Here is a 25,779-nt window from a genome sequence, read left to right as displayed (position 1 = left end):
GGTAGTCTGGATGTGGTTTCCAAGGAAACGACGTATTTTCGGTGGTGGTGTCTGAGCCCAAGTAGTTCCGCCTAAGGATCTTTGTGATACAGTCTCACTTGAGCTAACCTGGCACCTTGTTAAAGTTTCCTGTCAAGGAGGGGCTGCTGCGTGTGTCCCGTTTTGTTGAAAATATTATGCCAATGCTAGTATATGTGTAGTGTGTATAGATGCTGGCTGATGTCAGATGCATATGCTACTCTCTGTGTAGTGTGTATGGATGCTGGCTGATGTCAGATGCATATGCTACTCTCTGTGTAGTGTGTATGGATGCTGGCTGATGTCAGATGCATATGCTACTCTCTGTGTAGTGTGTATGGATGCTGGCTGATGTCAGATGCATATGCTACTCTCTGTGTAGTGTGTATGGATGCTGGCTGATGTCAGATGCATATGCTACTCTCTGTGTAGTGTGTATGGATGCTGGCTGATGTCACATGCATATGCTACACTCTGTGTAGTGTGTATGGATGCTTGCTGATGTCAGCTGCATATGCTACACTCTGTGTAGTGTGTATAGATGCTGGCTGATGTCAGCTGCATATGCTAAACTCTGCGTAGTGTGTATAGATGCTGGCACTCTGCGTAGTGTGTATAGATGTTGGCTGATGTCAGCTGCATATGCTACACTCTGCGTAGTGTATATAGATGCTTGCTGATGTCAGATGTCTATTCTACTCCCTGTGTAGTGTGTATAGATGCTTTCTGATGTCAGAAGCCTATGCTACACCCTGCGTAGTGTGGATTGAGGTTTGCTGATCTCGGGTACCTATGCTACACCAATGCTTGCTGATCTCGGATAACTATTCCACACCCTATGTAGTGTGTATACATTGTTGCTGATGTCAGTTGCTTTTGCTACACCTTGTGAAGTGTGTATAGATAGTTGTTGATGTTCCTGTGTGCCTATTTTACACCCTGTGTAGTGTGTCTAAAATATTTCTGATGTTGGATGCCTATGCTACACCCTGTGTAGGGCGTATAGATACTTGCTGATGTGAGATGCCTATGCCACACCTTGTGCAATGTGTATAGATTTTAGTTGATGTTATACCTCTATGCTACTACTTGTGTAGTGTGCATAGATGCTTGCTGATGTTGATGCTTATGCTACCCGATGTGCAGTGTCTCTTGATTCTTGCTAATGACGGATATTTATCCTATACTGTGATGATGGAAATGCTTTGGAGGAAAAGGGTCTCCTTGTTGTGGTCCCCCCTACTCCTCGACTCTGTGTTTTCTGCACAGGTGTTCAGTTTGTACCTCTGGCAGTGCAGCCCTTAATCTTTATTTTTCTTGGTGAACAAAACCCATGGCATCCCCTATGGCACCCATGGGTAGGGGTTCACCTTGGTACCCCTAGTGTGTGCTTTTGGGCTCCTGTGTGTTGCCCACAGAGCAGGGTATGGGCTGGTGGCAGCTGCATGCTGATTTTGCAGGACCTCTCGGTCCACACCATTTTGGGATACTGAGGCCCTGCCACAGGAATCCTGATCAAAGGAATGATGGCTACTGCAGCTGCACTTTCCTTCCTGTTTCTCAAAGTCCTTTGAAGCCCTGACTCTGTTCCCTTCCCCTGATTGGATGTTGGGTGAAAGGACCATATATGGCTCTGGGGCTGCCTTTCGCAGAGACTGCTTCTTTTAGGTACACCCTCAGAGTGGGACCTGAATGAATGGAAAGAAGAGCCAACTCACATTCTGTGTTGTTCATGCTCTGAAAGGCTTGAAGCTGCCCCCAATATACCTCCACTGATTTGGGTATATGGTTTTGGGTGAATGGCTTGAATGCCTGTGGGACTGATTAGGTGCTGCATGATGAATGCACTAGTGTGTGGTTGACTGACTGAGCCTAGCTCAGCCTGAGTAAGTGGGGGGATTTGTGTATATCAGAAGACCCCTCACTTAACTCTGTGTCAGAAGCTTGGAGTTTTCCCGTAGGCGTACCGTGAATCCAGCTAGAGAAAGCGCTTCTGCTGTTGCATCTCTTCACAAGATTCAAAGACTGCTGCGCTGATTCAAGGACTGATCAAGAGAGGATCTGGACAGGTGACTTTTAGGGAGATTTTAATTTGTATGCCACATCCCCTCTACCACTTTTTGCTGGACTTCTGGACATGTTTCTTGTTCTCCTGAATGAGGGGAGTCCTTTTCCCCCTCATGTGTTATTTTTGCTCTGACCCCGGCATGCCTGTTCATTGTGTTTTTACTTTGTTTTATGGAGTCATGCTTTCCTCTATAGTTTTTAAATGCATATGCAATTTCCTTCTGCAGCACACAGCCCCCTTTGTGCAGTGTTGTTGGGAGCCCTTTGGGCTTTCCATTTGATATTATTTAATTTTCCTTAAGGACTCAAGGTTAGAATGACCCTTTTTATCCTTCTTAGCTTTTCCTTTTGAGAGATCAGCACACAGCACTCTATGTAGAGTTCTGAGCGGTTACTCAGTATCCCCTTTCTCTCTGCTCCTATGACATTTCTGTTACAGTGACACGCATACAGTTAAAGCTGGTGGCAGTGGACGTGTTCTACCAACTTTTGTGCAATTTTTCCTCGCAGGCTGTCTTCACAGCTGCGGCTATGCACAGAAGGGTCACCATTAATCCAAAATGATGGCTTCTTTCTTTTACAACCATTTCTTATATCGGTGTCCTTTATTGGCCCTATTTCTGCAGGAGGTCCTGTTTTAAACTTTGTCTTCGGCAGGAACCCTTTGTGTAGCCTGCCATGGCTCCAATGTGTCTGCGAGGACAGGAAGAATGGGAGGTTCCCCAAACCCTGATATCCTTGGTCTTCTAGAGTGCCCAAAAGGAGCCAGTTCCCACTGGGGGGCTGGCTGTCCTGATTGGACAGCCACCCACCCTTTTCTATAAACTGCAGGGAGAGTCTGTAGGGAATGAGTGTGAATTCCTGATAAAATGTGAGGATCCTGACCCCATTTTCTGATTGATGGAGGAGCTCTGTAGAGGATGACTTCTACCCTTCAGCTAGTAAGACCAACTAGCCATAAAATGACCTGCAAGATGAGCCATCCACCGAAGTGCTGTGACTTTCCTGGGCTGCAAACTGCCAATACCCAGGGACCTCTGACTATATTGCAGTGTATCATCTTCCTGTGAATGAATTCTCCCAAAACTTTGGAGATCCAGTTGGTCCTCCAGAGGCAAAACGCCCCTCCTCAAAGCCCCCTCATCAGATTGCAGGACAGTAGAGTTTAGGCGGATTGACCAGGCATTAAAAATGTATCCTTGGAGCCTGTGAAAAGGCACCAAAACTGCAAATCAACGTTGGAGCATGAAGAATCCTTTGCTGTGAGTCCTTTCTCCTGACTGCTGCTGCAAAATCCTTTCCAGAGTCCCTCCTTTGGTTACCACAACCATGAAACTGGAGACCGGGTCCACCGCTGAGGCACAGTGAAAGAATCCAGATGCATCTTCTTCACAACTCCTCAGGTACTGTGGGGCTTGTGGCATTACATACCTCAATTCTATCTGTCACTCCTTTGATGCTGGAGTGCTGGTTCCAGTGTTTGGGTGTTCGTCCATTCCGTTCTCCCAGGCCTAAATAACGCTTGTGTGCCCATAGGGAGCCTTTCCCAAAGTCGCTGAAACCTTTTTTTGTTACCCACAAAAGTATCTTACTTACCTGTAATGGAAGAATCCTCTCAAAATTAGCTTTTTCTGCTGCTGTGCCTTACCTGCTTTACCTCTGATCTGACTTTGAAGAACTCATACCTAGCTAGGGATGGACTGCTAAAGCTTTAAGCACACGGAAAAGTATTACAAGTCTTTGAAAGTAGTGAACTTTTATTGTTGGTGTTGAATAACCCTTTTTATTCCTACAACAGAACATTTTCTGAGTTGCTATATGAAGTGATATCACCGTTGAACTGTGTTCATGATCTGTAGGATTCCCTACTATTGTTTTACTCACCTGAAGTATTGCTTATGTTTTCCATTGTTTTGATTAGTTAGAAAGAGTACTTACTTACCTGAATAGCTTTACCTTGTGTATATAAAATAAATATCTATACTATAACTACAAGTGTGTAAGAGTTTCTTTGGGCCCACATGTTTACTGAGTTAATTGTACTTACAGCTCACATCCTCCTCCTAAGATAGCCTGGCTGCTCTGCCATTCTCAACTCAGGTAGACTATATGAAAACTCCCCTAACAGTGACCTCTTCCCGTACCTATGAGGAGACATCATGCAACTGCTGTTCTTCACCTGAAGGGCCCTATAAGGCAGTCGTGAGTGCCTGCCATCCTGCAGAGTTGTCATTGTGGGTCCAGAAGAAGAGTGACCAGGCATCTTGTGCCTAAGAAGTCTACTAGCATCTTCCAGGGTCCGGAGGCTGTCAGTGACCATTGGAAAGCCAGATTGAAGTGTATATCCCAGAAGAGGGGGTACATTGTGCTGCTTGACACCCAGAGCTTGCAAAGTTCCAACCAACTTAAAAAATCTTCAGGTTGCACTGCAGACTCCACATCTGTCCAATTGTCCCTGGCTGAAGTAGTTCAGTGTCGCTGCTTGCAGAGAATTGCCCACTGCATCGAGGAGCGAATCCTAAAGTTCCAAATTTGGAGATGACTTCAGAGAAGTCCAGTGCTCAAGTCCAATTCACCACGAGCCATTCTGTTATCCGCGCTGCGGCTGCAGTACCGAAGAATGAAACGGCGACAAACCGCAATCCGATTAAATCCAACACCTAGTTCTACCACTGTAACCGTTGCCACTGAAGGTCACCGACAAAAACTAAAGGACTCGTCCTCACCTCCCAAGCCTTGTCAAGGTCCACAGTGAATTTCATCTACGTGGGACATCCACAGCTGGCGTAGCAACCTGACGAAGGATACCACTGTGACAGACCTTCACTGCTGTCTTTCAGGCACTGCCTGGCTCCCTTCTCCTGCTTGAGACTCCGCCACTTCACCTTCCAAGGCACCCAAGGTACTGTGACAAGGAAGAGGGGCTTCCTCCCTCGGGGTCCAGCCCGCAGTCTCAGATTCATCTTGGGCCCTGCTCCCCTGTTGCTTCCAAGGTACTTTGGGGTGGTGGGACCGGTAAAGAGAGAAGCAGACAATTAATGAACATATACAACCTGGGCATTACTAAAAAAGCAAAGTATGACTTACCCTTTTATTGCAGGTTGCCCAGTTGGGAGGGATCTCCACACGGAATTGCATTTTACCCTAAAAGGTTTTCTGCCAGTGTTCTAAAGTAACTTTCCTGCATTTCTACATTTGTGGTTTGAAGTTAAAACAGTGCCTAGTAATCTTGGTGCATTGAATTATATTTACCAGTTGGCGTATTATTGCTGAAGCTATGAATAACTGTGGTACCACATAGTAAGGTATATTGGGTGTTTTCTGTTGAAGTTTGAGTTTCCCACATACAATGTGAGTCTTATTTATGTTTATATTTTCATCTTAACCTTATGCTATTTAATAAAAGAACTTACGTAGTCTATAACAGTGTGTAGACATTCATTTGTGGGGACTCTGGGATTCACTGTATCTAAGAATCCGCCTGCATCACCTTCTTGTGAGTCTCAGCCTTGGTTGCACGTCCACCATTGCCATTTGAGATTTTGGTGAAGGTGTGTCTGTGCCTCTACCCCAACCATAGTCGGTAGGGTCACAGACAGACCCCCTCCAGTCTTTACACTGATGGTAGATTGGTTGGATTACTGATTTTAGTATTCAGTGTTTAACTTTGCTACCTACAACATGTCTACACTAGAACAAAGGTAAGTGGTATATACTGAAAATACATCACTACAAACAATGGAACCTATTGCTAATGGTAAACTAACCCGAATTAGCTTGGAAGCTCTACAAGATGGTTGTGAAGTGAGAGATTTAGACTTTGAAGATAACTCTTAGGCAGAGCTGATAGCTGCCCTTGTGGATTACCAGGCAGATTCTGATACTCCTAATGAAAGTGGGGAGGGTTCTAGTGGGGACCTTGCCACTGAGGATATTACAGATTCTACCAATGGTATTGACACTTCTCCTGCCACTTCTATTAAAAAAAACAGCACTGCTATTCAAGGGAATGCCCTGAAACCTGAACTATCACAGTTGGAATTAGAAGGAGAAAGGTTAGCCTTTCAGTATAAGAGGCTAGAAACAAAAGCTGAGTTAAAGAAGAAGGAATTGGACAACAAGTGATGCTTAAAGACAAGGGCCCTCATTACGACCCTGGCGGAAAGGGGTTTACGCCGGCGTAAACCATGGCGCCCCTTTCCGCCTGAGTACGAGTTCCCGTAGCGCCATGGTGATTTTTACGCCTGCTTTTTGCAGGCGGAAAAATCCATGGCGCTACGGGACTTGTTGTTAATTACGCCACCGTAATTTCCGGTGACGTAATTAACGCCTTCCCCACTCCCATTATACCCTATGGGGCAAAAATGGGAATGGGGAAGGGTAAATGGGGATTGGGGACTTACCGCCCCGCCAAGGTCGGAATGGGGAGGTAAGTCCGCCAACCACCATGGCGGAGTTGGCAGCTTAGCGCCATGGACCATGGTGCAAATTGCACCATGGTTCTCCGCCAGGGTCGTAATGAGGGCCAAGGACACTCTCTCCAGCTGGAGAAAGCTCAAGTTAAAACTACAGCTAGGTCAGTTCATGAAAGATTTGGTGGGTGTGTATGTGGCAGGTTCTGATATTCTCTAATGGATAGAGGCATTTCACAGGGCTTAGTGTCTGCTGAGTAGAGTTCTTCAGACTGGTGATGATTGTATTCTGAAGCTGAATGTGAAGGAAAGAGGCCAGTATGAGTGTATGAAAGCTGCTTTGGTTGCCAAGTTTGTCAAGACACCTACCCAGCACCTTAAGTGGTTCTGGGAACTTGAGAAGACAGAATGTTTTGGGTTGATTGGGTGAGTGCTGCACATATGCATATGATGGGGTGGATTGATGGTTACAAAGTGAAACAGTGTGTTGATTTGTCAAACCTCTTGTTTTTTAAAAAGGTTTCTGGGGCTTGTTCCCCAGAGCTGCATCGGTACATTGCTGACCAGAACATCTTAGACCCTTTTAAATTAGCCAAGCTGGCTGGCACATTGGTCTCCCATGGGGTGGCCCGAAGGATTCCAGTGGGAAGGATAAGGACAAGGACAGAGGGACTTCTCAGAAACCTGATGAGCCCAAAAAGCAAGCACATTCAAATAAACCTAAACACCCTTCCTCTAATGTCCACACATCTATTGGGGATAGGCATCATGGGGGTGGGAGTAACAGTAGTAGTCCCCCTGCTGTAAAGCAGACTACCAATGGTCCTAGTCTAGTTCCCTGGTACTTGTTGGGAGTGTGGGGCCCAGTACCACAGGAAGGGTGATCCCAAGTGTAAAAGTAAGGCACTTGGTATCCAGGCTGTCAGCTTGACCTACCCCTGCTCTATACCTGAGGTGGAGGCCGCTGTCCCCACCTTCTCTTTAGGAATCATGTTTGGTGCTCCTGCAGAGGTCTCCTTAGTTTCCCATGGGACCTGGGACCAGTACTCAAGAAATACTGGGCACTATTCACTGAGGATCCCAACAAATTTTGAGAAGTGTCCTCATTAATGGCAAACCTTCCACTGGCTTGGGGCTAGCATGACAGTGGTGGTTAGTACACTGCTCAAGCCAGAGGACTATGTATGCGTTCCTCTCTGAAACAATTAGTTAGCTGGTTGGCCCCCCTTTAGCCCTAGTCACAATTCAGATGGATAACAAGACAGCAACAATCCTGAGATTGTACAAGATCATCATGTGCCTGCCCAGGTGCTGCAGGGTAATGACCTAGCTGAGAAGGAGATGGTTTCTGATGGGCCACCCCTGACAGCTGCTGCAGTCACTAGGTCTAAGGTTAAGAAAGGTCTGACTGATAGTCAGCTACCCAAACCAAAGGGAAAACCCAAGGCCACAAGGAAGAACAAGAACGCCACCTCTGTGACGGGTGGTTCTTCTCTTACTTAACCGTCAGCAACACCCACTTTGGGCCAAGGTCCTGAGGGACTAGGCCCAGTGGTGACCCTATACTTAACACCTGAGGGAGAACAGCCAGAAGACCCTCCTCAGGAGAGGTACCCACCCCAATTGATCACCCTCACCTTCAGTGTCTGTTGGCTGAAGGTGGGTCCTCTAAGGTGGATTTCTGTAAGGGCCAGAGAGAGTGCCACACTCTTGAGGGTCTGAGGAGACAGGCCCAGGTCCAGACACAAGGTGAAGTGCGTAGGTCCGTTAAGATTTTTTGGAAGGGTGGGCTCCTTTACAGTGAACCCACTGAGCCAGAACCTGGTGCAGTTAAAAGGTTGGTTGCAACCAAGGTCTACAGGCCCTTCCTTCTGCCTTTGGGACATGATGTGCCCCTAGGTGGTCATTTTGGCACTAAGAAGCAAAGGCTCTCAGCCCACTTTTACTGGACCCGGATGGGGGTAGAATTAGAAGCCTTCTGCAAGACCTGTCCCCCTTGTCAGCTGTCTGGCAAGATTGGAGGTGGTGTAGTTGCTCCACTGCAGCTTTTACCGGTGGTTCGCACACCATTTGAGAGGGTTGGCATCGACATTGGTGTTCCCTTACACCCTCCCACATCAGGTGGACACAGGTTCATCCTGGTTCTGGTTGATCATGCCACCAGGTACCCTAAGGCTCTAACCCTTCAGACTATCACTGCCAAGGTGGTTGACAGGGCTCTCCTGGGAATGTCCACCAGAGTGGCTTTCCCTAAAGAGGTTATCTCTGACAGAGGATCCAGTTTCATGTCTAGCTATATGCAGACAATGTGGAAGGAACCTGGGGTGACCTACAAGTTCCATACATCCTGCCACCCCCAGAACAATGGTCTGATTGAGAGATTGAATAAAACTCCCAGAGGCATGCTGGGTGCTTTGGAAGCACCCCTGATGAGCAAATGAGACCCCCTACTGCCATGTCTGATGCTTGCCTCAGGAGGGTGTTGGAGTCAGTCCCTTCAAGCTTCTCTTTAGACATCCAGTGAGGGGGCCCCTTGCCTTAGTTAGAGAAGGCTTGGAAGCCACCCTTCAATGTCCTACCATGCATGTGGGGAATCTGTGCTAGGCCTCAGGATGAGGATGGCACAGGTGATGGGCCAGGCATCAGCAAATCTCAAGGCCAGCCATGAATTGAATAGGTACTGGCATGACCTCAAAGCCTCACAGGTAGACTGGACTTCTGGCCAGGAGATTCTTGTTATGGAGCCAACAAAGCCCAGAGCTTTGGAAGAAAAGTGGACTGGACCCTTAAAGATAATCTCCAAGATGGGGGAAGTCAACTACCTGGTTGAAATGGTACCCCTGGGGAGCGCCTCAGGTCTTCCATATCAACAGGCTCAAACCTTATCACCAAAGGGAGGATGTTTCCTGTCTCCTGCTAGCTTCAGGGCAAGGGAAGGATGAAAGTGAGCCCCTTCCTGACTTGCTGCATAGCAGCCCCCTGGAGGGCTCGCTGGAAGGAGTGAGTCTCTCTCCAGATTTGACATACAATTAGCAGAGGCGGCCTGCAGCACTTTGCTTCTGCACTATGTCCCTCTGTTTTCACTGACACCAGGCCTTGCCCCATGGTGCAGGCATGATACAAACACTGGTGACAGTGTACCTACCAAGAGAAAATTCTACAGGATATCAGATACAGTAAAGAACCACACCAGGCAGAGACCACCAAGATGTTGGATTTGGGTGTCATCAAACCCTCAACCAGTCCATGGTCTAGCCGAGTGGTCATTGATCCCAAGGCAGGTACCAACAATTGGAGGTTCTGTGTGGACTACAGAGGGGTCAATGCAGTCACCAAGACTGATGCTCATCCATTGTCCAGGGCTGATGAGCTTGTGGACAAAATAAGTGCTGCCAAGTGTGTGAGCACGTTTGACCTCACATCAGGCTATTGGCTAATAGCCCTGACTGACCAGGGCAAGGCAAGGAGAAAATGGCGTTCTCTATTATCCCTAATGGGATCTACCAGTTTAACCCTTTCGGGTTGAAGAATGCTCCTGCCACCTTCATAAGGTTGGTGAATCATGCTCTCAGTGGACTGGAGCCCTTCTGTGTGGCCTACCTGGACATTTCTGTCTACAGGTCCACTCGTGAAGAGCACTTGACACATTTGGATCAGGTGTTGCAGGCCACGAAAAGGGCCAATCTCACTGTGAAGGCCACCTAGTGCCAGATAGCCCACGGGAAGGCCACGTACCTTGGTCATGACGTAGAAGGTGGTCAAATCCAGCCTCTCCCCAGCAAGGTATAAGCTGTACAGGACTAGGAGACCCCCACTACTCAAACCTAGGTGAGAGCTTTTTTGGGCCTCACTCGGTACTATCGAAACTTCATGCCAGATTATGGCACCAGAGTTGCTCCTCTGACAGTTCTGACATCACCCAAGCAACCTAAGAAGGTTAACTGGACTGAAGACTGTCAGAGGGCCATTTATGGCATGAAGTAAAGTCTGTGTAGAGCACCTGCGTTGAGTGCCCCTATTGCAGCAAGCCCTTTATTGTACAAACCGATGCCATAACACAGGAATTGGAGCTGTTTGGTCCCAGTTGGATAACACAGGGAGAGAACATCCCATAATGTTCATCAGTTGGCAAATGAAAGGTGTGGAACTTAGGTGGGCCACTGTTGAAAAGGAATGTGTTAGCACAGTTTGGAGTCTTAGGTGTTTTAGAACTTACCTTACTGGGTCAGCCTTCAAGATCCAAACTCCTTAAGGTGGCTTATGCTGATAAAGGATGAAAACCCCAAACTAATCAGCTGGTTATTAGTCTGCAAGAGCTACACTTCACTATTGAGCATAGACCAGGGAAGAAGCATGATAACGCAGATGGCCTTTCCAGAAGGTATTTTGACCATCTGGATGAGGCTGACAATCTCATGGGAGATTAATGCACCCTAACCTCAGTCTGGGGGAGCGAATTTGATGGTGGACATTTTTTAGAGGAGCAGGGTCTCCCCATCCTTGTGCCCCTACTCGTCTAGTCTGTGTTTTTTGTGTGTTTTTTGTGTGTTTTCTGCACAGGAGTCCAGCTTGGACATCTGGCAGTGCAGCACTTCATCTTTATGGGTAGGGGTACACATTGGTACCCATAATGTGTGTTTCTGGGCACCTGTGTGTTGCCCACAGAGCAAGGTATGGGCTGGTGGCAGCTACATGCTAATTTCGCAGAAGATCTGGGAATCCTCCATTTTGGAACTCTCAGGCTCTGCCATAGGAATCAATGGATTCCTGAGCAAAGGTAAGATGGCAACTGCCACTGCCTTTTCCTTCCTGTTTCTCAAAGTCCTGAGAGACCCTGACTCTGTTCCCTTCCCCTGATTGGATGTTAGGTTGAAGGCCCCTATATAGCCCTGGGGCTTCCTTTTCCAGAGATTGCTTGTTTTGGGTACACCCTACGGGTGGTACCTGAATGAATGGAAAGAGGAGTTATTCTGTGTTGTGGGTGTCTGGTTTTGGCTGTGTGTCACAATGCCTGTGGCCCTGCCTGAGCCAGCCCTGTCTGAAAATGAATGAATGCAGTGTGTGCGCTGAAAGGCTAGGAGCTACCCCCAATACACATTCACTGTTTTGGGTGTCTGGTTTTGGGTGAATGGCCTGAAGGCCTGTCAGCCTGATCGAGTGCTGCATAACGAATGCGCTAGTGTGTGATTGGCTGACTGAGCCTAGCTCAGCCCGAGTGAATGGTGGGATTTGTATATATCAGAAGATGCCTCACTTAACTTTCTGTGAGATGCTTGGAGTTATCTTGGATGCATATCCTGAATCCAGCTGGAGGAAGTAGTTCTACTGCTGCAACTCTTCACAAGATCCAAAGGCTGCTGTGCTGATTCAAGGATTGATCAAGATAGGACCTGGACAGGCAACCTCTTCCCACAGCTACAAGGGGACATTGTGCAACTGATGTTCTTCAAGAAGTCCACCAGCGTCGTCCAGGGTCCAGAGGCTGTCTGCGACTGTGGGAAAGCCAGATTCCAGTGTATCACCCAGAAAAAGGGGCACCCTGGCATAGTTCAGCTCAACACCCATAGCTTGTAAAGTTCCAACCAACTGAAAGAAATCTTCAAGTGGCACTGCAGACTGTCATCTGTCCACTTTTCCCCTACTGCGGAAGTCCAGTATCATTGCCTGCAGAGAAGTGCCATCTGGTGGGTTTCTAGCCACTTTGCATTGAGGAATAAATCCAGAAGGTCCACATTTGGTGGTGACCCACAGAGAAGTCCAATGCTCAAGTACAACTCACCTGAAGCGATCCAGTCATCCGTGCTGTGGCCAGGCACTGAAGAATCAAACTACGACAAACAGCGAACCGACGAAACTCGACACCTACTTCTGCCACTGCACCTGTCACCATTGCAGGTCATTGAAAAAAACCAAACAACTCATCCACACCTTTCATGCCTTGTGGAGGTCCACAGTGAGTGCATCTTTGTGGGACATCCACAGCTGCATAGCAACCTGACCAATGATACCAACGCGAGAGTCCTTCACTGCTGCCTTTCTGACAGTTCTTGGTTCCCTTCTCCTGCTCAACAGCAACAACCTTCTGACTTCTTCTTCCAGAGGGGGAGACTCCACCACTTCACCTTCCAAGGCAGTCAAGTTACTGTGATGAGGTAGAGGGGCTTCTTCCCTCAGGGTCCACCCAGTGGTCTCAGATTCATCTTGGGCCTGGCTCCCCTGTTGCTTCCCAGGTACTTACGGGTGATGGGACCTGTAAAGAGAAAAGCAGACAATTAATGAAAAATTAAGGACTGGGCATAAATATAAAAGCAAAGTACAACGTACCCTTTTATTACAGGTTTCCCAGGTGGTGGGATCTCCACGCAGAATTGCATTTTACCCTGAAAAGTATTCTTCCAATGTTCTAAAGTAACTTTACTGCAGTTCGACATTTGTGGTTTGAAGTTAAGTCGGTCAAGTGGCACAGCGAGTAGAGTGCTTGCTTTGACATCTGTGCAGAGCCTGCTAACGCAGGTTTGAATCCCGGCGGGGCCAAACTCAGCCTTTCATCCTTCCGAGGTCGATAAATGATCACCACACACCGTGGGTAAAAATAAGCAGCGCTCAGATACCTGAGGGTTCATAGCGCTATACAAAATGCCAAATTAAATTAAAACAGTGCTTAGTAATTTTGGTGTATTTTATTGCAATTACCAGTTGGTGCATTATTGCTGATGGTAAGAATAACTGTGGTACCATATAGTACTATATGTATGGTGTTACCTGATGAAGCAGAGTTTCCGGAGCAAAAATTGAGTCTTATTTATATATTCATCTAAACCTTATGTTATTTAATAAAAGAACTTGGGTAGCCCATAACATAGTGTATAGACATTCCTTTGTGGGGACTTGGGTATTCATTGTACCTAAGAACCAGCCTGTACGACTTACCTGTTAGTCTCAGCCTTGGTTGCTTGTCCACTACTACCATTTGAGAGTCTTGCAAGGGTGACTCTGTGCCTCTACCGCAACCATAGTGGGTAGTATCACAGATAAAATCCTCCAGTCATTACATTCACTCTATGTAGATACTTGTAGATGCCACTATTTGGATGTGTTACAAAACCATTGGGATTGTCCCGGGAGGATAGCTCTGCAGCAACATGCTCACCTTGGTAACAAGATGACACAAAGCAACACAGGTTCAATCCCCGGGTCCGTGCTTAGAAACATCCGGGTATTAAGCTTGTTATAAATACACAACTAATAGACATAGGGCCTCATTATGAGTCCGGCGGTAACCATGGCGGTAAAACCACCTGGTTACCGCCGGACTCGTATTACCATTCTGCCTCCGTGATTCCCGGAATTACCGGGGCATTACAACCCCGGTTTTCCAGGAATCACGGAGGCGGAATGGTGTTAATCGCCATTCCCGTTGAGTCCTATGGGACTCGATGGGAATGGGGATCATGGAAACACTGGCAGCATCTTGTAATGCTGCCGGTGTTTCCTCGTCCGCCTGCAGGCGGGCGGTGTTAAACCCGCCAGGTCAGACCTGGCGGGAACATCACCTCCCGCCTGCAGGAGTTGTGATCGCCTGGCATGGAAACAACAGTGGCGGCGGGTTTACCGCCACCGTTGTTTCCATACCGGGCGATTTGTAATGAGGCCCATATTCCTGTAACAGCGCCTCAATGCCCCCGGGCTGTGTTAGTGCTTTAAAAATGCAAATAAATAAAAATAAAAAATTGCAATGATGCATTTGACATTTTCAACTGTAAAACACTGGGCAAACATTGTGGAAAACATGTTTTAAAAAACATATTTCGTACAGTGCGATGTTTGTCCTAAAGGTAATAGAGGTAGTTATTAAGTTGAGGGCACATGTTTTCAGCGTAAAAAAGTTTTAAAAGAATGGGTGGTATTAAAAGACATTTTACACCACTGTAAGTGCAATTAGCATTAGGGAAAACACTACCCGTGAACAAAAAAAGCTGTTTTTCAATATATTTTGTTCACTAAGGTAATGTTCGTCTATGCCGGTGTCGTGGTGCAACCATGCATTGAATTCAATATTTTTTTGCACTATTCCACGTTTTGCCCTAGCGCTAATATCATGCAGAATTGCACTGGCACTGGTGCACTTTTTCTGTAATAAAGCCCTTGAGCCGATCTCCCAAATGTTAATTTGCTCCAACCAGTTAAAAGGTTACACTTGACTGTAGTTGGTCTTCTGTAATAAGAGTCAAGAACATGTTATGTAAAGACTCACTATGGAGATGTGGTCTGGCGGCCATTTGCATCCGAGCACCATTAGCTCTAGTACTGGTTGCCTGGGGCCACCTTCAGCCTTTGCAAGGGTACAGAGGTATGCAGCACATTAACATCCATTTGTAGACTAACAATGCACTCAAGAGCAAACACATCTATATCAATTGCCGATGCATTTTCAAGAACTTTTATTTGAGCTTATGTAAAAATAATGAAACATACTGGAGCTCATTTTGCTCTATAAAATAATTTGGCTACGAGGAGCTGTTACGTGCAGACATACGCGTAACCTCCCCCCTGTGTTGAATATTTGTCACTTGTACATGTGTGTGCGCCACCTTTTTTCCTGTACATTTGCACTCTGCCACGCATATGAGTAAACACTGCCTACCATGCTAGCATGGCAAGCAGCGTTTACAATGGATCCCTATGGAGTTCCCCTGCTTCATGCTGGTGCATTAAGCCAGTGGGCTCCATAAGAATCCCCAGCATTTGCGCTGGCATGAAAATGCATGCTAGTGTAAATGCTGGGGCATATGTATAGCAAAGAGGAAGAGAGGCGGCGGAAAAGCAAGTTGTGTTCTGTCCCTCCACGCCACCATCCAAATAAATGAAAATAGGGCGCGACGTAACAAACATGCGTAAAAGAACGAACATGAGCCCCACTAGGGTGAGTTTTAAACTGATAAATCAAATGTGGAGGGTTTATCACATGATGCAAATCTCAGGACAAATGTTGAATTGCTTCAAATGACAACTGACACGGGCGTAGAGAGACCTGTACTTATTAGTAGCTTAATGTGCCTGTGAGGTGTTACTGCATGAGAGCGTATGCTGTACTGATCTGTGTGATCAGGACATGGCATCGCATCGACGAGCTTATTTATCTGCACTGTGAGATGTTTACCTGGTTTGAAAGTCACTTTAGCACTGTGCTCCCCAACCAACCAATAGAGAGGAGAGTTTCTGTTGAATGCAGCATTTACAGACTTCTTTTCCAAACACGCTTCAAATCCAAATTGGCTTGCTTTTGCACATCTGGATTCTGCAGCTGCAGCGCGATGGTGCAGCGACTCGTCTGCTGAATACGTGTTTTCCTTTGAAAGGAATTCCGATGAAAGGCGTCCCTAGTGAATAAGAAGAACACTTCATAATTCCAGAAATACTAACAGTCCAAACCTTGCCAAGTCCTGTACACTTCAATATGCTTACAGTACTGAATAATCTCTAGCACCATGTGTTGTGCGCGACACCATTAAATATACAAATAGCTGCATGGTGGTTGAAAAAACGTACATCTGAAGGTTTAAAACAAGTTGTCTTTGAGAGTTGTTTCTCGTAGTTTCAAAGCAAATCCTTTATTGCTAAATGTGTAATCGGCCTTCCCTTAAATAAAGGTATAGAAATGGCCCTGCAGCATTTATAGACCACTAATGATGTTGGATGTCACTTATAAAATAACATACTGGAGCACAGAACGCAGGCATAGATGGCTAAAAATACCAGGCTGCATTATGTTTCTGAATATTAAGACATTAGAGCAGACTTGCATTGTCTTTGCCATTTGTAAAAATAAATTCTGTATGCTGGCCTTATTTGTTTGCCCCCATTTTATATTAGTACCCAGCGAGGGACATGCAGTTTGTAACAATCATTATGATTGGCCCTTGCCGGGTCGTTACCAGCGGGACAAAGCCTTACCTACTGTCGTTCCGTTCACCGCGTCCCTTGATGTACCCTCTCTTTCTGCGACAGTCCGCCATAGAAAGGGAGAAGGGACTACATGTAGTTTCTTCTCCCCATTCCGTGGTCGCCATTTCATTTGTTTACTTTCTTTTTTTTAATCACTTTTTAATGGCTGCCATGGAAAGGGTGAAGGGTCTACATGTAGTCCCTTCTACCCGATCCATGGAGGCCATTTTGTTTGCTTTTTTTCCCTCGAGTTGAGAAACCGTTTATATGCCGTTTTTCAACTCAAGAAAAATACTATTTGTACCCCGGTAGAACGTGCTGCAGTACTAGTAGCAATAAAAACCAAGGAGGGGGGCATTACTGGTCTGCAAATGCCCCGGGGCATATAACTGGTGCCCTGGGGCATTACCAGACCGGTAATGCCCCACCTCCTCGGGTTAAATTGCTTAATTAAAGAACTGTATTCATTTGACAGTGGGGGCTTACCATTAAAACTGCATGCTAGTTAGTTTGATTTTGACATAAACACCAATATGTCATTTATGGAATCCTTTGATTTAATCAAAACCACTGGCATTTCTTTCAATAATTTTGCAGCCCATCTACACCATTACAGAAGAGGACAAAATTAATAAAACATATGCAAATCAGTCTGGTACCTACACCCCAATCGGAGCATTCTTGCCCTAACTACTAGACCAGAAACTCTCATGCACAGGATAAAAAAAAAACAGACATGCCTGAGGCTTGTTGGACTTCATCAGCAACATGAAGCTTGGTTACCTAGGCACAGAAAGCGAGGTCTGATTTACGAAGCATTTTCCAATGGGATTGCACAATTGTAAAGTTTTTGTTAATCAGGCCCTATGTCTGCGCACACTTCTCCCACTTATGAAGAGTCACTATAAACAAAAAGTGATAGAAATAAATCTTTGAAGCAATCTTTACCATTGTTATGTTCTAAGGGCATCTTCCATTCCATCATAATTCAAAGAGTCTAAACTATTACAGAAGGTCAATATCCATGTGCAAATCAGACATGGTCCTCATATCAGTGCGAGGAGCCATGTTTGAACTGCTAGACTGCTCCCACTCTGACCCAAAAACACAAGGAACCCACACACATGTCTGCCTTGTTGTGGCTCATCACTGCAGGCCCGGATAAACACTAGAACAAAAGGTTCATCTGCACCAGGCCCCACCTAATCACAAAGGGCCCCCCTGATGAAGCCGTATTACACAGGTTTGCTTTTTATTTGTAATGTAGTCACACTTTAATTTGTGAAACTTGCCTGTGCATTTATCTGCAATTAAAAAATGTTTGGCTCATTACATGTTTTTTCATGAACCGACCGAATGGCGAGCGCTATTCAGCTGTCATGCTCTGTACCATGCTCTGCACCATGATTTGGCTGCTCACATTATTTTATTTTTTATTATCATGTGATGATTTAAGTGCAAGAGAAAAGAGTCTGCCAAATGTCATACATTACGCTTTGCACATTACCACACAATTTTACCTCACAAATCTGAAAGGGTAAATAGTTATATTTTCTTTTTGAACTTTGATGTCTTCATGCAAACTTATCTGGCTGCCAGTAGTAATGACTAGAACGCCTGTCTCTGACATGAACATTTTCTTTCAATGAAGGACAGTCACCTTATGTTTTCAATGATAAAAACGGAATCCAGATAGTTTGTGTGACATTGTAAGAAAATCAGTTTTGAAGCAATATAGGTAATTCAAGAACTGCCTGAAAGTGTTGCAGTGGGGCCTATTTTAAATGGCCATACATATAATTAGCTGAGGGACACAGTTGTGCAAGAATGGAAAAAGAGGGGCAAGCCTCTCAGAGGAGTGACAACAGGACAGTGTGTACACAATACAGCACCCAGAGTCAAACACTGGAATGTGCCCCACATTTGGGGAATCCCGCGTTGCCCCCCCCCCACATGGTAAAATCTGTGCAATATAAACAGAACCTAGGTTTATTAACCTGTTATTAAAATACTTAAACATAACAAGTAGACACAGCAAAGTAGTTAATAATATTGCAAAAGAGAAATCGCTTTAATTATCTCGTGTATAGATTCATTCTCTAAAGCATGATTGCCTAGGTTTTGTTGCTACACAGGTGTTCATTGCTGTTGTGTAATCCATTTTTGCTATGATTTTGCTCTCAATTGAATGTATAACTAAAGCCAATAGCCCCTCTTCAGCCTTTAAAAACAATACACATGTTTTTATCAGATTTAATTTACTGAGATGTCCTTCAATAATCACCAGCAGCACCTGTAGCCAATAACTTCTGGAGGACACACAGATTTGTAAATTACCAATATTTCTTCGGATGGTTAGTAAGTTGAAACCAACACAAATGTGCACTATCCATTATCTGTAATTCTTGGCATTGTCAATAACTATACTCTAGTAAACCATGATTGAGGCTGTTTGTCAATAAGGCACTCAACGAACAGAATCACTTCTATTGACTCTCAATTTTAGTAGCTAAGACAAAGTGAGATTATAGGATTTGCACAGGATCACACACTTTGTGTAACCAATGAAGCCAAGATTTGACTCCAGTCTGCAATGCAGGCACTGGACACATATCTCCCTAGCTCTAGTTAATAAAGATATATGTTAATGGGAGTTTACAAAAATCTTCACTTGTTTTAGAGGTGTACTATGGAGACAAAGTCACCAGTGAAAGACAATGAATATCACAGTCACCTGCATTTTGTAATTTTTTCACATAGCATGGAACATTTTATGCTCCCATTTCATTCCAAATCATACAAATACCTACTCTCCAACCTTTACTCTAACATCTCCTCTGTCCTTATCCTACTTGATCTCTCTTCTGCCTTTGATGCGGCCAACCACGCCATCCTGCTCAACCATCTTCATGACAACCTGGGTGTCACTGATCAGGCTCTGTCCTGGCTGACTTCCTTCCTCTCTGATCGACCTTTCCAGGTCAAACTGCGGTCCTTCCTTTCCTCTATCTACCTCTCTACCTGCAGTGTTCCCGAAGGGTCTAACCTCTCTCCCTGGTATTTCAACCAATACCTGGCAACTCTCACCCATTGCATTGCCTCTTTCTTCTCCAATTTTCAGTGCAATGCAGATGACATCAACTCATTTTTAGGCCTCCCTCGGCCACCTCGTCTCCTTCTCTCATCTCTGATTGCCTGTCTGCTATTCAGGAGTGGTGTACCACCAGCGTTCACTGCCTTAATGCCAGTAAGACAGAGGTCCTCCTTATCGGCACACATTTACCCTCCTTTCCTGTTTGGCCAGCCTCCCTTGGCTCTCCTCCTACCCCCACTTGCGAGGCTAAGAACCTTGGGGTCATCTTTGACTCCACGCTTTCCTTTTCTGCCCATATCTCTGATGTCTCTAAAAAGTCAAACTTCCGACTGCACCTCCTCAGAGGTATTCTGCCTTTCCTCTTCTTCCCCCAGAAGCTCACTGTCTCTCGAGCCCTGGTTCTCTCTAGGCTGGATTACTGCAACAGCCTCTTTCTAAATCTACCTGCTTCTACTCTCTGCCCTTTGCAACTCATCCAGAACAGGACTGCAGAACCTGTCCTGTACCTCAAGCTCTGGGATTGTATCTCTCCAGCCTTGAAATCTCTTCATTGGCTTCCTGTGGCTGCAAGGATTAAATTCAAGACCCTTTGCATTGTCCACAAGGTTTTCTGGGGCCTGGATCCAAAATCTTCCGCAAATACCTTCCCTCTCGAGCGCTTTGCTCCTACCCTCCTTTTCCCTCAGGGTCAATTGTTTCTCAAAGAAACGTGCTGGGGGTGGATCTCTGTCTTCACCTGGGGCCTCCCTATGGAATAGCCTCCCTGTCACTCTGAAACTTGAGGAGAACTATCTCCAGTTCTTGAAGCACCTCAAGACCTTCCTCTTTGCTTCTGTCTTCTCTCCTGCTCTCCCCTGTTGATCTGTTCTGCTCAGGCATCGTGCATCTGGTTACCCTCTGATTTTGGGCCCAGGTACTTTCCCACCCTGCCATGCACCCGCACTGCCTTTGGGGTCTGTGTCTGTAACCCTACAGCCCCCCCCCCTATTCCCTGCACTTATCAGACATCTCTCTCTGGTCTGTACCTTTTAACCTAGCACTTGCCACTTGCTGGCTGCACTACTATTTGTTGTTGTTTTTCATTCTTATTCTCAGCACTTTCCACTTCCCCTCTGCCCCCCTGCACTTTAACCCTTCCCTCTACCCCGCACTTGCGTGTTCTCACTATCACTGGGCCTAGTAAGATTGTTGTTTTTGTTCTCCCTTGTTCCTCTCCCTTGCCTCCCCACGCTCTGAAACACATGTGCATGAGCGCAATACAAATAAAATATCAATATCAATATTTTGTTCTTTTTAATGGGACATATGACTAATGAAACCGACTGCCAATTACCCAATCACAGTTTGCCTGCTTTGATGTATCACTAATCGCTCCCCATTTATAATGCTTTGCCGATAACAGAGACATCTTAAAAATAATGCTGGGAAGATTCTGGCATCCTGTTTCTTTCTTTGTACTTGAGATGTAAATAAAAATAAAGATAAATGCAACAGGACATGTAAGCTAGTCTCCAAAAATCATTGGCTGGGAACAGCGATCATTTACCCTCAATGGACCTGCTCTCCGGGTACTTGCCCAATTTGGCTGTTGCAAAAAATGGCACATTTCTCCTCACATATTTCCTTCTCCACCCATGGTGTCTGCTAGTGCTCTAACCTCTCCCCCTGGCTCTGTAACACTTACCTTGCTCAGCTGGCACTCCTCATTTCCTCCTTCACCAATTTCCAGTGTTACACAGATGACACACAACTCTTCTTTAAACTTCCTGCTGACCCTCTTGCACCTTCTATCATCCCTGATTGCCTATCTGAAATCCAGTTCTGGTGCACCTCCAATGATCTCTGCCTCAATGCCAGCAAGACTGAGAGCCTAGTTCTCATTGGGACCCTGCTCCCCCTTTCTTCCTCTCACTCTTGCCATCCTCTATGGGTTCTCCCTCTGCTCCTTCTTCTGAAGCCAGAAACCTAGGAGTCATCATCAACTCCTCTCTCTCCTAACCTCCTCACACTCAGAACATTGCCAAGAAGTCCCACCTTCAATTCTACCTTCTCAAAGGAATTCTCCCTTTTCTCACTTTCCCCCAGAAGCTCAATGTTACCCGAGCCCTGGTTCTCTCTAGGCTTGACTACTGCAATAGTCTTCTCCTGATCTACCTTCTTCCATCTACACCCCTCCAGCTAATCCAGAATAGGGCAGGAAGACTTATCCTTGGCCTTAAGCCCAGGGACTGCATCTCTCCTGCCTTAAAAACTCTTCAGTGGCTCCCGGTTGTTGCACAGATCAAGTTCAAATCCCTCTGCATCATCCACAAGTCTGTCTGGGGCCAGGGACCATGCTATCTGCAACTTTCTCTTATCAAATACTCCCCCTCTAGACCTCTACGCCACTCTGGTACCAACTCTCTGTGTGTAAAGTGTTTCACTAAACAGAGGGTCGGAGGCCGATCCCTTTCTTCAGCTGGCTCCCGCTTATGGAACAGCCTCCCTCTTTCTCTTTGTCTTGAACAGGACTTCCTCAAATTCCAGAAGCTCCTCAAGACATTAGTCTTCACTTCCTCCTTCCCTTCTTCCGTCCTCTGCTAATCTCACAGTTGGTGTGATTGGTGACCAAGGCCCTTATGTATCCTTCAGGGTCCTGGTCTTTCACACCCAATCACCCCAGTCTCTGCCTACCTCGCAGCACTTGCCTCGGCACCCACTGCCCTTCGTCCTCTAGGCTTGCACTCATCTACCCAATGCGGCTCCTGGCCGCATAGCACTTCCCACACTATACACTCCATCTGCGGCTCACCAATGAGCACGGACACTCTAGCACCTACCCTCACTCCCAATTCACCTCTTCTCGCTGCACTTGCACGTTTGGAACACTCACAAGGGATACTAGGTTTGTCTTTATCCTCCTCTGTATTATTGTTTCAATCCCATGTTCCCTCCCTGTTGCCCTGCGGGCACTTTGAAACAGAATAGACTTACTGTATAAGTGCCAAATAAATGCACAATAAATAAAATAAATTTGATGTACCTGTACAGCGAGATAGAAAGCTTGAACAGTCTAGCCAACTGTAAAGGTAAATACAAATGTGTTCATCCTGGACTTTGGCTAATAGTAATTGTCGAACACAACCAACCAATAATTCGTATGAGATGATTTTGCTCAGAGACAGGTTTCTAGGTTGCTTCCAGCACTTCTTTAAAGCAGTTGCACACAATGACTGATCATGCACCCATTTGAAGATTTGATATTTCTGGAGGAACTCGTGGCAATGAGTTATATTCTGTGTGTGTGTCATAAAACACAGGATAGTGAATGGGAGGGAGTCCGAAAGAGATGGTGTAGATGTGACATTATTCAATATAAATACAATAGCTCAAGGTGGACTTAATAGTCAACTATCAGCTGCACCATAATATCCACTACTAGTCTCCAGCTTTGTTTTCTTGTTTTTCATCACAATTAGAAAATGGCTGAAGTTTGCAAACCTGTCATAAATTACAATTTCTTAAAATCACATCGGGCATTTTTTTTTTTTAAATGCCATTATAGGTCGTAATATCACCTTTTAGCAATGGCCTCAGGTGGGACAGGTCAAATGTATTCTATTTGATTTAATTACTCCAGTGCTTCGATAATGTACTGAATAGAATACCTAAACACTTTAACCTTTAACACCTGGGAAACACGGAGGCCTTTGTACTTCATAAAATCACATAGGTTAAGGTGGTAACGTATTTAACCTGTTTTAGATTCCAGTCCTAGCCACATAGCTCTGCATGTTAACATGCTTGTTGCAGAGATTGGTGTGTAGCCTGCTAGTTACAGATTACAACCATAGTAAAATAGCTCCATTGGCTAGTGTGTTTTCTGCAGTGATGCTCTAAATTTCCTGGGCCACCCAAATGATTGTGCACCGGGCCCCCCCAAAAGCTCAATCCAGCTCTGCATCTGTGATGAGGGGATTTCTTCCCTGAGAATAAAGAGCAAGGGGGGCCTGTGTCGGCATAGTGACTCCCATCTTGACACTCACTTCAAACCCCAAAATCTGGTGGATTGAAAACTTTGAATGAATCTTTGAAGCAGTTTGCATTGCATGTAGGGTATCATGTCTCCCATGTGGTGCCCTTCAGGGTGAGCCTCTGTTGCCTAGCGCGCATGCCATGCATGAATGAGGGACACAGAGCCAAAGAATTATGCGTGTTATCTCCTTTATTCATTTACATTCTGCCACAAACGCAAGCATGCACAAGCCTGATTGGTTCCCGTTGGCATGATGAGGCTCCTCGTCACACTGTGTTAACCCTGTGAGGGTGGGACACTCCCTTTACTGACAGGTGGTTTCACATCTCTTCGATCAGTCTTGTGGGCCTTGTGATGCACCGCTTGAGCCTCGTTGACACCTCTTCAAGCTGCCCAGTCTCTATCGAGGTCATGTTCTCATTCCCTGACCTCACGTGAACACCTTCCGTTGCACTCTCCTCGTCCTCACACTCCTTGTCCCCTTCTCGGTATTGTTGGAATTGTGATACATTCCGCATGATCACTCGCCCGGGGATCGGGCAGTCACCATGGACTGTTTGATATGTGTGATGATAAAGGGATCAGGATCAAATTGGGACTCTGACTTCCGTTAGTGCTTTGCTTTTTGACACACGAGAACCTTGTCTCCCGTTTGCGGTGTTGTCCACTTTGCTCCCCTCTTCTAATCAGCATATCTTTTCATCGTCATTCTCTTTGTAGAGTCCTCCTTCTGGAGCACTTTTAGGTCTGTTTCCTGGGAGTCTGCACTGTGGGGCAATCTTGCCTTCAATTTCCTCTGAAACACCAATTCTGACAGGCACTTTCCGATTGTTCCATGTGGTGAGTTCCGATAATCCCAGAGCATGCTACACAGTGCCTGGTTCATCGACATCTGACTCAATGCATTCTGTTGCAGCGCCTTTTTCAAACTTCCCATGAACTTCTCAATCATTCTGTTGTCTTGTGGCCAAAGGGGTGTCATTTTTCGGCGACATGCGCCCATGTGGGTCATGAATCAGGCAAACTCCCAACTACTGAACGGAGGCCTGTTGTCTGACTTGAGCAGTTCAGGAACGCCCCATGCTGAGGATATGACATCCAGTTCAGGAATGACAGTGCTGGCTGCTATGGACGAGATCATCTGTACCAGAGGGAATTGAGAGAATTTGTCTATGATAACCATCCAGTATTTCCCTCCACCAAATGGTCCAGAACATTTGATTGCAACATGTGTCCATGGTGCCTCAGGAAGCTCGGACAACCTGAGTGGCTCTGGATTACTGGACTTAGACGTGCACTGACACAGATGGCATCCTTTCACAGTGTCCTCCACAATGGAATCAATCCCTTGGAAACACATTGTGTCTCTGTTAGGCGGAAACCTGTGCAGTTCCCTCTGGGACCACTGCAAAAGATTTAGGACTACAGGCGTTGGCGGTGAACCCACTTCGTAGCAGTCTGTACCACACAGATTCACTTGGTATCTGTGGCTGAGCAGTCAGACTTCTCTCAAGAAAAGTTGAGCAGTATGTGGAGTATACAAAATAGGGCAATTCTTCACAGCAAGACAAGCAAACACGCAACGAGGCTTAGTGTAAAGATATTAAGGTATTTATTTATAGCAGAACATCTATGAAAAACACTAAAGCAAATCACGGCAAACAAATCAAACACAATTACTCTACGGAGTAGAAAACGATCAATCTTCTTAGCAAAATATCGACAACTCTAGGTTCTACCGGTACCACTTATTTTTAGACAGAGGTGTATACCTCAACCTAGATGACACTCGAATATTAGTTAGGACGGGAGAGAAAAAGATAGGCAGGTTATGCAGTCAACACAGTTCAATCCTACGCGGATAAAATGCAAGGCAGGAAGGCAAGAATCGCAGTAGATCATAAAGTTCAGAGGCCAGGCCCACTCGGAGAGAGGCAAGGCGCGATGTCCCAAAAAGTCTCTAGTGGAGATGCATTCAAGTCTTTATAGCAGATTGTTATCGGCAGATTGAACCAGTTCAGAACAAAGAATGAGCAAAGCTTGGAGGCGACCCAGCGGAACGGAGAGGATTAAGACACCTCACTCGAACCGATCGAAAGGGAAGCCAGGCGGACACGGTACCTTGTTGTGGAGGGCAGCTCCGGCGGGGGCAGTTGTTCCTGGTGGTGGATGCACGTCGGGTCTTGGCCAAGAGTAGAGATGATCTCGTCGTCGACGGAAAGTGAAGT

General features: G+C 45.9%; 1 protein-coding gene across 1 annotated transcript in view; it reads right to left on the bottom strand.

The window, feature by feature from the left end:
• Window positions 1–25,779, bottom strand: part of LOC138559733 (vitellogenin-like) — a 1,213,840-nt gene that overhangs the window by 411,547 nt on the left and 776,514 nt on the right. The window contains exon 21 of the mRNA XM_069642739.1: window positions 15,658–15,877. Coding sequence (XP_069498840.1) covers window positions 15,658–15,877 — 220 coding nt within the window. The remainder of the gene's footprint in view (window positions 1–15,657; window positions 15,878–25,779) is intronic.

Source organism: Ambystoma mexicanum, chromosome 1q, assembly GCF_040938575.1.
Source record: "Ambystoma mexicanum isolate Mex_15411 chromosome 1q, UKY_AmexF1_1, whole genome shotgun sequence".
Lineage (NCBI taxonomy): Eukaryota > Metazoa > Chordata > Amphibia > Caudata > Ambystomatidae > Ambystoma > Ambystoma mexicanum.
This window is presented reverse-complemented; position numbering and strand designations above follow the sequence as displayed.